At 40.3% G+C, this 11,708-nt stretch overlaps 1 protein-coding gene across 3 annotated transcripts in view; it reads right to left on the bottom strand.

Annotated features, from left to right (window-relative positions):
• NOSTRIN (nitric oxide synthase trafficking) overlaps positions 1-11,393 on the bottom strand; it is a 63,010-nt gene extending 51,617 nt beyond the window's left edge. The window contains exons 1-2 of one of the 3 annotated variants that reach the window (XM_011960592.1): positions 11,152-11,393; positions 1,956-2,041 (exon numbers count right to left, since the gene is read on the bottom strand). In XM_011960592.1, coding sequence (XP_011815982.1) covers positions 1,956-2,041; positions 11,152-11,178 — 113 coding nt within the window. In that variant the 5' untranslated portion in view covers positions 11,179-11,393. The remainder of the gene's footprint in view (positions 1-1,955; positions 2,042-11,151) is intronic. The other 2 variants (XM_011960593.1, XM_011960594.1) reach the window with 2 other exon arrangements.
• Positions 11,394-11,708: the final 315 nt, after the last annotated feature.

Genomic DNA, 11,708 nt, shown 5'->3' with positions numbered 1-11,708 from the left:
GTAAATGACGAGTTAATGGGTGCAGCACACCAACATGGCACATGTATACATATGTAACAAACCTGCACGTTGTACACATGTACCCTAGAACTTAAAGTAAAAAAAAAAAGATCATGAATGAACTTAATACACTGAACTGTACATTTAAAAATGGTTAAAATAGCATATGTATGTTTTCTGTATCTTACTAAAATAAAAAATAAACTATGAAAAAAATATTTGGCTGTTAGGATAGAAGTTACTTCATGTTTAAAATGTTTCTCTTTTTGACTCCTTTTGACAAATCTGGTTTTGTTCTTTATAAAAGTCTGTTTGAGCTCTCTCATATCATTCTTTGGCCTCATTCATTTGGTGCTGATAAAGCTAATGTTTTCCTTTTGTCTTGACCTTGAAGGAAACCAAAACATTCCTCTCAAAAATGCTGGGGATTGTTGAGTTTAAAAAAGGTTAAAACAAAGGGACACACTCTGCCCCTCTCTCTGCCTTTCCCACCTAAAGACAGTCCAACACTTGCTTATCTGCTCAGAGATAGTGGTGCCAGAGGATCTAGGAGCAGACTTTAATCTTCCCATATATTTACCTTCCCACATTTTCCTGCCTTTTGGAAGCCCGAAGATGCTATCTTCTTTGTCTTGTCCCTATTAGGATTTCTGGCTCTTTGGTGAGATACTATTTAAGCATGACCCCTAAGCCACTGCCTTGAGAGAGGAATACTTTTGAACTGAGGCCTCTCCCATGTGATGGGTATAGCATGTGTTAATAAATTTCTGCTTGTTTTTCTTTTGTTAATCTAACTTGTTTTCAGAAGAGTATCTCAACTAAGAACTTGAAAAGGGAGAGAAAAGAAATTATGTTTTCTCCCCTACAACCCACTAATTCAGGATGCAATCAGTCCATGGCGTCTTTGGTCTTATGGCACACATTCAATATTTAAAATGTGAAATGGTTTAAACAGTCTCTTCTGACGGTCTCTTTAGAGTTGCTTATTACAGAGCCATCTAGCAGTAGGGAAAAGGCCTAAAAGGTCCCTTATGACCAAATTCAGTCCTTGGGTTTTCTCATTTTAAGTAGCGCTTTTGTAACTTTCTTGACTGAGTTAAATGTGCTCATTTCAGCACAGTGAACAGCTTTACACATGATCACAACTAGTATTAAGAAGACAATGCCGCCGGGCGCGGTGGCTCAAGCCTGTAATCCCAGCACTTAGGGAGGCCGAGACGGGCGGATCACGAGGTCAGGAGATCGAGACCATCCTGGCTAACACGGTGAAACCCCGTCCCTACTAAAAAATACAAAAATCTAGCCGGGCGAGGTGGCGGGCGCCTGTAGTCCCAGCTACTCCGGAGGCTGAGGCAGGAGAATGGCCTAAACCCGGGAGGCGGAGCTTGCAGTGAGCTGAGATCCGGCCACTGCACTCCAGCCCCAGCAACAGAGCGACAGAGCGAGACTCCGTCTCAAAAAAAAAAAAAAAAAAAAAAAAGAAGACAATGCTGAAAATGGTGACTTTTCCTTCATCCACCTGACAGTGACTAAGGAAATCAAAAGGCCAGGCTCTAAGAGGTCAGCATACAATGATGAGTAAGACAGCCTCTGCCTTTCTAGAGGAGAGAAAAATGTAAACTAATAATTGCTGTTGGTGTGAAAAGTACAAAAATGAGAGTATGCATCAGATCCAACAGTGGGCCCCAGGAGAGGGTAATAAACCCAGTCTGAGGAATCAGAAGAGACTTGACTGAGCCTTCCTAAGCAGAATTACTTCCTGTTGTTTCTTGATTTTTATGGCACCCAGTTGATAAATGTGCAATAGGGGAGAATCATTCTTCAAGCAATCTCTTGAGTACCAAAATATAACACCACATTTTGGAAAGTAGGACAGCTTGTAATCACTCCTCCAGTCATATCACTTGCTGCAACTAAAGAGGAAGAACCATTTATTGCAAACATGCATTTTGTACCTTTGCTGAAGAACAGATGTGACCTGTTTGCAGAAATTCTCTCCATTTTGAGAAAACTCCTTTAGGTTCTTGTATACTTTATTATACTGAAAAACAAGAACAACAACAAAAAAAAACAATGAACAGGAAGATTACGAGCAACTCTGAAGATAGAGCACCTATAAATTCAGAAAACTACTATAACCATGACTGTCATTATAAATGATCGTGCAGCTACAGGCATGCATACCTTTTGGATGAGTTCTTAAAATCAAAATGAGGTCTCTTCTGCCTGGATATGAAAGACCCTGGAGAACTTTTCAAAAATAAAGCTGATCTGTTTCTCTCCTCGGCCAAATGCAAACAATTCAGCAGTGGGGTGCATTTGGAGCCTGGCTTCCTGTCATCCCTATTGTTCCCAGGAAGGACAAAAAAATATATTCTGAAGGATGCCACATAACTATTTTATGTCCCCTCCTGCACACACAAACTTCAAAATTATATTTCTGGGGCTCATGATGAACCGTGAGCCATTAGAGTGAGCTGAGCCTTTCTTACCTGAGATAGGAGATTTAGTAAATAACCTGGTAAGAAAACTTTGTCCTAGTCCTCTCTCTGTCTCATTTAATTCCAGTAAGAAAATGTTATCATAATGAGTTGAACATTTTGGCTAAACCAAACCATTATAAATTTATTAATTACCCTTTATAAATTCACGTATATTTGAATTTAGCCTGCGGACACAAGAATTTCCAGTAAAAGATTTTGTCATTTGATTTAGAACTCCACAATGTCTTCCTGGAAACTATAAATGTAGACATTGATGACAATAGATTTTAAGTGCCTAAACAGAGAAGCTAAATGTCAATTGATTCTGCAGCTTTTTCTGACACAGAGCAAGTGAATTAGATGATGGAACATCCCAGACACACTCTCTCATAGTTTCCATCTGGGAGGTGCAACAGCAGATTGCATTTTTCAAACTGAGATTTTACATAAGAGGACCCAAATTCAGTATGGATTGAGAGCTGTGCTGTTCTTTGCTCATACAATGAGCCAGCCTATTCCAGTGTTCAGATACTGCCAGCATTCAGTTGGGCACCATATTGAGAAGGGAAAAAGGAAGGAAATTCACATTTACTGAGTGCCTCCTATTGCAGCAGGCACATTCACAAACACACACCCCCTCAGGGCCCAGAAAGCCGTTCAGTCAACAAAGCACTTGGTATGTGGTGCTAGCAGAGTATCAAACTAAGGACATAGGGTGACAGAGGAGGAAAGACCTAAAGAAATGAGCTGATCCAGGTCCCTACCTTTGGGGATGGAACAAACCAACACCTAGGATACAGGAACATTCTTACCATATCCATTTACCTTTATGCAGTAGTTTAACTTTCCTGTGAATTTAACACAGAAAGCTGTGATAGGACTTCATAGATGTATATTAATATTAGCAAACCACTTCCTTGAAACTGCCTGGGACACAAGGAAAGTGGTGAGGGTGCAAAGCTTTAATGAGAAAATGGTTAATTTCTAAAGCAGAATTTGCAAAATCCTGTGGCTGCTGGCACCAGTCAGGCACCTGAATGAGTGAGGAGCAGGGTGGGGACTGTGAGCTGGAGAGGCAGCTGTTAGAACCATTCTGGCCCATCACTGCCACCTGGAATGTGGCCCAGGAAAGCCAGATCTCCCACTTTGCCCAAAAAAACTGAAATCAGGATTTGCATCCAAAACATGATTTTTTTTAATGGTAGCAAACAATTCACAAATTAAAAAAACTCTGCAGTGTAAACAAAACACACTTGTAGTGAGGTTCCAATGTGTAGCCCCTCTCATGAAGGAGAAATAATCCTCCTGTCAGAGTCATGAAGGTAAAATCACTGTTCGGCAATCAAGCTTTCCAATTTTTATTTCCGGCCGGGCGCGGTGGCTCAAGCCTGTAATCCCAGCACTTTGGGAGGCCGAGACGGGCGGATCACGAGGTCAGGAGATCGAGACCATCCTGGCTAACACGGTGAAACCCCGTCTCTACTAAAAAATACAAAAAAAACTAGCCGGGCGAGGTGGCGGGCGCCTGTAGTCCCAGCTACTCGGGAGGCTGAGGCAGGAAAATGGCGTAAACCCGGGAGGCGGAGCTTGCAGTGAGCTGAGATCCGGCCACTGCACTCCAGCCTGGGCGACAGAGCCAGACTCCGGCTCAAAAAAAAAAAAAAAGAATCCAATTTTTATTTCCAATAAAACTAACTTGCCATATATGAATGGTATGATACTATTAAGGCCTCCTTCCTCCCCTTACAGGCACACTGGGGAAGTTTAGGGGAGTATTTTGAAATTGTGAGAAGACCTGCAGTAAAGAACCTTGTTTAGCCTCTTTGTTTACTCCTACGTTACCTAAACATGTTCACTAGATTTCTCCCTAAGCCTTTTGTTTTCGTCTGTAACACCTAATAGCATCCCATGAAACACACCTCAGTGCCATAAGAAAATGCATAAATGTTTAGCAGGGTACATGCTCCTGGAATAAGGTCATTTCTCAGCCTCTCTCAACCTTAGGTGTTAACCATGTGACTAAAAGCTATCCAAGGAGATGTGAGGGAAGGTTTTGTATGAGGTTTCAGTAAAGTCTTGTTTGCACTCTTGTCTTCCTTCTGGACTTGAAAATGCAGGCCAAAGCCATAAAGTGGTATTGAGATTGGACATAATGCATTAAGAACACAGAGTGGAAAGAAAAAAAGAGCCTGGGTCCCTGATGGCTGTAAAGGACACCACAGGAGCCCTCAACTCTCTACTTCTGGACTTATGTTATGTGTGAGAAAGATACAATGTTTTTTAAAGACATATGTATTTGGGGTTTTTCTAATATGCAGCTGAACATAGTTCTAACTCATACAGGGTCTTTTTGCTTTGAATTATGAAATGTTTTTATGTTTCATAACATAATGATATAGAAAATAATAATAATGCACATTATATACTCCCTACCTAAGTTATAGAGATAGTAACACTTTGCTGCTTCTCTCTCTTTAAACAACTTTTTTTTTCTTTTCATAATTTATTTGGCTATTCTGAGGCATTTATTGTAACATATGATCATTTGTCTAATTACATATCTTTTTAAATCCCCGTTGGGATCCTGATTGGAATTGTATTACATACATATATCAATTTGGGAAAACTGACTTTTTAAAGGTGTTTAGACTTTCTATCCAAGGACATAGTAAGTTTTTGCATTTGTTCAAATTTTATTTTATGTTCAATAAAATTTTATGATTTTCTTTATAGGTTCTGTGGCTTTCTTATTTGATTTATTTAGAACTACCTCACAGTATTAAGCTGTGGATTTTTATGTATTGTCTTACTGACTTCTCTCTCCAGCCCACAGCAAAGCAGAAACAGACTCAACAAAAAGCCATGGGGCTGTGTGCAAGAGAGAAAGACCTGGATGCATATGCTTACGAAGTAAATCTTCTACTCTCAAACACTATAAAGCTGGGGCTGAGGATGGGAGAAAAGAAAGCAGAGAGATGGATTTGAGGGATTTAGAGTAGGAAGGAGAAAAAGAACCTTCCATTAGGGGAAGCAGGAGTGGAAGGAAGGGACTCCAAGATGAAATGTCCTGACGGAAGGGCCCTTACCAGTCCACCATCATCAGAGGATAGTCTGCACATAGAAGTTACGTATGGGAGAGAATAAGGGACCCTGGACATCAAGTGTGGGATGGGGGCATGTAGAGAAAACTCTGTCCATAACCAGTGTAAAAATGAGTAGAACCAGTTGAGAATTTTTCTATGTGCTTGTGTTATAGGGGCTGCTGCATTTCCTAAACTGATCAAGCCATCAAAACTCCCTAAGACACATTTTTAAATACTGTCTCAAGGAAACTAGTTTTAGGAGGCTAGGCCATGCTGAAAGTTGATAAGCCAGTGACTGAAAACTCAATTGCCTTCAGTGGCAGTGGTGAAGCCTGTGGCAAAGGCATTCACATTCAACCTCTTAAAGTAAGGGGCTGCTGGAACAAAGCACTGTCTATGGCTTCCATTGACCCTTGGGCTGCCAGCTCTAGAATTTAGAAGATGATTTTCCATCATTTCATAGACTAGTACTTTCTAACTTTTTCCGCAAAATGGCACACTTAGAAAATATTTGTACTGGAAGAGTGTGGTAAATAGACAAAGTTGTTCCAGTAAGAGGGAACTGGCCCATGGCTTTGCTGCCTACCTCACTCCCAGCCATACTCTGTCAATTCAAGGGTGCAGAGGACTTGTGTCTCAGGTACACCTGTAGCCATCCTCAAACGTCAAACTCCAGTATGCCCAGGCACATGCAAGTTGAGAAGGTCTTCAATTGTTAATTTAGTGATCAGATAAGAGATGAGAATATGAAAGCAATGGAGAGAATCTTTACCTCTGATCCTATCTACTATGCATCAGAAATTCCCCAACAAACCCTGATCCAGATTGAGATAAAGGTGACATCAATAAATAAGAGTTGCTAAGAATATTTTCATTATCCCAGCATAAATCCTTATTTAGAATCAATGATTCTGTACTTTTCATCATGTACCATCTACTCAGACTTGGAGATAAAAACTGTGAAAAGCAGATCCACTTAAATGCCAAAGCAGACCTCCAGAGACCATATAATTCTCTCTCTCTCTGAGTGTGTGTGTGTGTGTGTGCGCGTGTTCAGAAAATCTTGGAACATACCTGCTTTGTGGGGGTGAAATCACTTGACTTTAGTTTTGGTTGTCTTACTCCTACCTCACCACACTCCCACCCACCAGAGAGGACTCTGAAAGGGTTCCATGGAGCACAGTTTGGAAGCCACTGAAGTCTAATTCCTTTATCTACAGTTAAGGCCCAAAGAGATAAGGATAATCTAATTAGTTAGAGACAGAGTTGTGATTAGAAATGTTAGGTATGAAATCAATTAGAGAATCCGTTAGAATCAAATACATTTATAAATGGCTGATCTTTTTAATCACGCTAAGTTTACTCCAAGTTATAGTAACCTTTAAGTGTCATGTGCAATACAGCTGGCTTCTTAATGTCATCAACCAGCAGAAGAAGAAGGGCTTGCTGTGGTCGCAGTGAGGTGGAAGGCAGTTTTGGTGTTCTTTTCCTGCCCATTGAGCTTTCAAATATCCTAACCCCTACCAAATATTCATTTCAGAGAATAATCTACTATTGATTCTACATCTCCATATGAATTCATATTAATATGCTGCTTCTCCTGTGGATCATTAATTATTAGGAAAAACAAAAAACATTACGAGGCTTTTCTCCCCAGATAAAGGGATTTCAGTCTGGTAGTGGAATATCTGGGATCTTCCTAAGCCCCTAAAAAAAATAATAACCCCTTCACAAATAGACAACTTGTCTACACAGACATTTCCCATTCAGCCATTAGGAAAATGTTTCTTCCCAGAATTTGTAAGCAAATTCTGTTGATAAATACAGCCATTACAGAAAACATTCAGTAATCCAGCCAATCAGCACATGAAATGGTCAGACAGATGACTTGTAAAGATTATAAAGTGCCTACATCAAGCTTGGCCTACCTGCTCTTTCTGGCTGAATGATTAAGAGGGTTAAATTTAGTTCTAGAAAGAATTATAGAAAAATTTATTTGTATTGATGTTAGTATGGAATAATTTTTTTTGAATAATGATGATCCTCACAGTGTTAAGGAAACCATGATATTCCACTTAAATTTAACACTGGATGCCAGGCACTGTGCTACTGATATCATGTGAGTTCTGGTTCACTGGGGGCGATGTTTCAAAGCACTGCCCCTCTATGAGGGGATTCCATGTACTTGTTCACCAGCTGCATAGTATTTGGGATCCCTGTGGCAGACTGCCGCAGATTATGGGATATGGAACATTAAAGAGCATAGTCGCTTTCTTTTACTTGACACATGAGGAAACAGAGGTCCAAGAAATGTGGAACGGCATGTTACACATCTCACTGATGCACACTGGAGAGGCTGTGGGGCACATGACACCCATGCCAGATGCAGCCTCCTTCTGTATTTTTGCAGTGAGTCAGATTCTCCCAGGAGCTCTGGACCATGGCACCAGCACCATCTGAGTTAGTGACAGTCATTGTCTGGTGTCCAGGCTAAGCCACCAAGATGGGAAGCTCAGGTTGGCATCTGAGCCAGGTTATCAACCTGAGGAGCAGCCTGGTGCCATTTCAATGGCTGATGACACGAGGGGAGTGGCTGACTGTGTGGAGCCCAGAAGACTTGCTTTGACAGATCCCTTCCTGGATACTGAATGAGTGTGTAAAAATTAAAAATTTGGCTACAGCTTGTTACTTGTCCTTGATTTCTATGTGATTGTTTGATAGGAAGGTGCTATTAATACTTTCTTGTGATCGAATTCTTTCCTTTGGAGAGAATTGGATCCTACTTCCTCACCTTTCTTGCACATGGATTTGAGGATGAGTTCCCTAGACATATTTTTAGGTTTAAGAGCTAAACTTAACCTTCACAGGAATGAAGCATCAAAGCCCAGAGCCAACTCTTCTCCTTGTCAAAAACAGAACTTTGAAGATATCTTAAAGATATCTTCTTCAAATGAGTTCTGACGCTCTCAAGATTAGTCCTACACAGCATTTAGGCAATCTTATGCCAACCTGGTGACAATAATTTGAACTCAAACACTGACCTGGCTCTTTGAGGTTGACGGGCCCGGCTATCAGCCTATTTTGCCCATTAAAACTTGATCTAAAAGAGATTTTTAAATTTTTTCGTACCATGAGCCCTTTTTGTAGTCTCATGAAACCTATTGGATTCAGAATAACATTTTTAAGTAGCGTAGGGTTACAAAGGAAATGAATTATGTATTTTTAGAGTGTATTTTTTAAATTATGATATTATATGCTTTTTAATTAACATACTAAATTACATATCTTAAGTATTACCAACACTTTGAAGTCAGGTTGAATGTAAATATTTCTAGATATGTGCAACAACTGTCATGTCATTATAAAATTTCTGATTTTTATTGGTTACAAGGTAACAGACACTACACAGATATTACTAGTAGTATTGGGGCTTGTTGCCTATATTCTGGATTGAATAAAATTCTAAATCTCAGTTAGAAATCAGTACAAATAGAGATTTGTTTTCACTGAAGTTCATGCAACCCACTGAGTTCCATACACGGGTATATTGGTATGGGCCCGGTTAAGAACTGCAGCTAAGACTTCATGAATTGTGCTCTGTGCAACTCTAGGGACTCATGGAAGGGGACATTTTGCAGGTGGTTAAAGCTTTGGGTTGTTTTATAAAACTACCTAAGTGTTTCATGAGGCACTCATTTGCAATCCATTTCCTTGTCTTATTTTGTTCCCAAACTGCAGATTCATCTTCACATAGCATTGTTTCCCAAGTACAAGCTAAGAATGTACCAGGAAATCAACTTGAACACTTGATTAAGATGAAACAATTGCAAATAAATAAATGTTCTGTGACTTTAGAGGATTTGGAAACCCAGGCTGAAGGGATATCCGCCCCCCCCATGACTCCCGGATACTTTTAGTGGCAATGAGCCCATACAGATGACCTTCAGAGTTTTAGACAAGGACAGGAGTCCTTGGCCCAGCATAGCACAAGGAACTATTCAGCATGTCAGGCAGTGGAGCTGTAAGTGGACACAGAAGTGTGGTTATGGGTTGCCTTGGGGGCTGCTGAAAGAAAATATTTTTCCATATCTGAAGACTGACTTTGCTGCCTACACAAACGATGTTAGGCCTTCAGTTTCCTTTTTATGTATTTATTTATTCTTCTCTTTTTAAACTTAATTACATCTGGCCTCCATTTCCCTCTCTTCTGTCCATTGAACCCATCCCCTGGTGTTAATTGTCTTCTTTGGTTACTATTAGTGCCAAGATTTTGCTGCCACTTATCCCATGCCTGTCCTGGCCTGCCACCCCTATACACAATCATTGAGGTAGGAGTGTTGAGACAGGAGAGGACTTAACAGTTTAGTAGGGGAGCAACCTCAAGGAGAGACAAATAAACGATAAAAGACTTGTTAAAAGTTATTCATAATTACCAATGGAGAGAAGACTGAGACTGAAGTAATTAAAGGTGGAAGTTTCACTCTTAAAAATCTATACATAACCATATCATTGGAATTTGTTTCTACATTAAGCACAAATTATTTTTGTATTTAAAGAAAGTAAAATTAGGCAGAATTGGCTACTATCTTGTCATTAGTAAAATTACTAGTCATTTATGAGTTCATCTCATTTAGCTCATCTGATTTTCTGCAATAGTAGCCATAGTTCCATCTTTTCCAACCATATGCTTTTCTTATCCACTGAATAAACAAAAAGGAAATCAATAATCCTCTGCTGGTCGTCTTCTTCATGGCTTTATCTCAGCTCCCATTTATCTGCTGCTCCATAGTTTGTGTTATTAACACATGAAGGATGACTGAAACCTCTTGCTTATGACGTCACCAATCTTAGCTTTTCAGCCCCATGTGTTGGGATAAAACACTGACCCTCCTTAATTACTTTATTTTCAAAGTAAACATATCCCCCTTTATTTTAGTTGCTTCTTATTTTCTAAATTACGTCTCTGCTATTGCCGCCAGCGACCTCACAATGTCTTTGGACTTCTGACCAAACTTATATTTTTGGTAGTGCTCCGAATATTACCAAAACAAACAAACATGGAACAAACATGCTGCTAAACCAGTCTGAGAACTACTGCAGGCCAGGCAGAGCGGAGAGTCTATCTTTCCTCCTGCAGGACTTGTGATCCTTGACTCAAAAAATGAGGGCAAAAAAGCACAAAAACTCTCCTCCCTCACTTTATTCTCAGAGCCAAAAATTGGCTGCAGACATTCTGTGTGTTTTTGTATCCACTCCAAACACAATGTTGGCACCATGGGTGTATGTCTTAAGAATGTTTTCCAAACAGCCACCATCTGGATCCAAATATGATGCTTTACTCACTCAAAACTTTTTCCAAGAATATGAGAAGGAAAGATGACAATTACCTGCCCTGTCATTTCCTAGAAAAGGCTCTGTTTTTAAACTGAAACAAAGAAAAACCACAAACTTTTGTGCCACAGCCAATATCTAAATGTGTTTGGTTTCTGAGTGTCTCAAATTTCTTAAGTTAAAATCCATTAATATACAAACCCACCCTCCACCCTCCTCACACGCAGGCACACAACCCACACTGAGCTACTCACCGGACAATCTGTCAGTGGATCCCTCATGTTGAAATGTGTCTGGCTTTTGTCCTTTCACCTAAGCTCCAGCTAGACACTGTAATCAAGGTTGGGTGTGTACTGGACTTCCGGGATTCAAAGGGCCTAGAGTACGTCAGTCCTTGTCAAACACACCAAGGAGGAAGTCCCAGCTCTGGACTTTCATCCCGTTTGTTTTCTGAGAAAGTAAAGAACTGCTCTGGATCAAGTGAGCCAGGGTGAGACAGTGAGAATGACTTCTGTAAACCCTCAGAGGGCAGGATCCTGAGTCCTGAACAGCGTAACATTGAGATAAGGCACAGAAGCTGCAATGTGTCTCCAATAATTCTAGCGCTCGTTCTGACAGTGCAGGAACACATATCCTCTCAGCCTGTAGTATTAAGCATGCTTGTTATTTTCTGTATTGTATGATGCTTTGACTTTTTGGGACCTCGTGGACTTGGAGAGAGACTGCCTGTCTGAGGGTTAGCTAATTCCTAGAGAGAGCAAACAACTGGCTTGTGAGCATGCCTTTAATATGCAAACCAACAAATCTAGAG

This window comes from Colobus angolensis, unplaced genomic scaffold (genome assembly GCF_000951035.1).
Source record: "Colobus angolensis palliatus isolate OR3802 unplaced genomic scaffold, Cang.pa_1.0 Scaffold517, whole genome shotgun sequence".
Taxonomy (NCBI): Eukaryota; Metazoa; Chordata; class Mammalia; order Primates; family Cercopithecidae; genus Colobus; species Colobus angolensis.
This window is presented reverse-complemented; position numbering and strand designations above follow the sequence as displayed.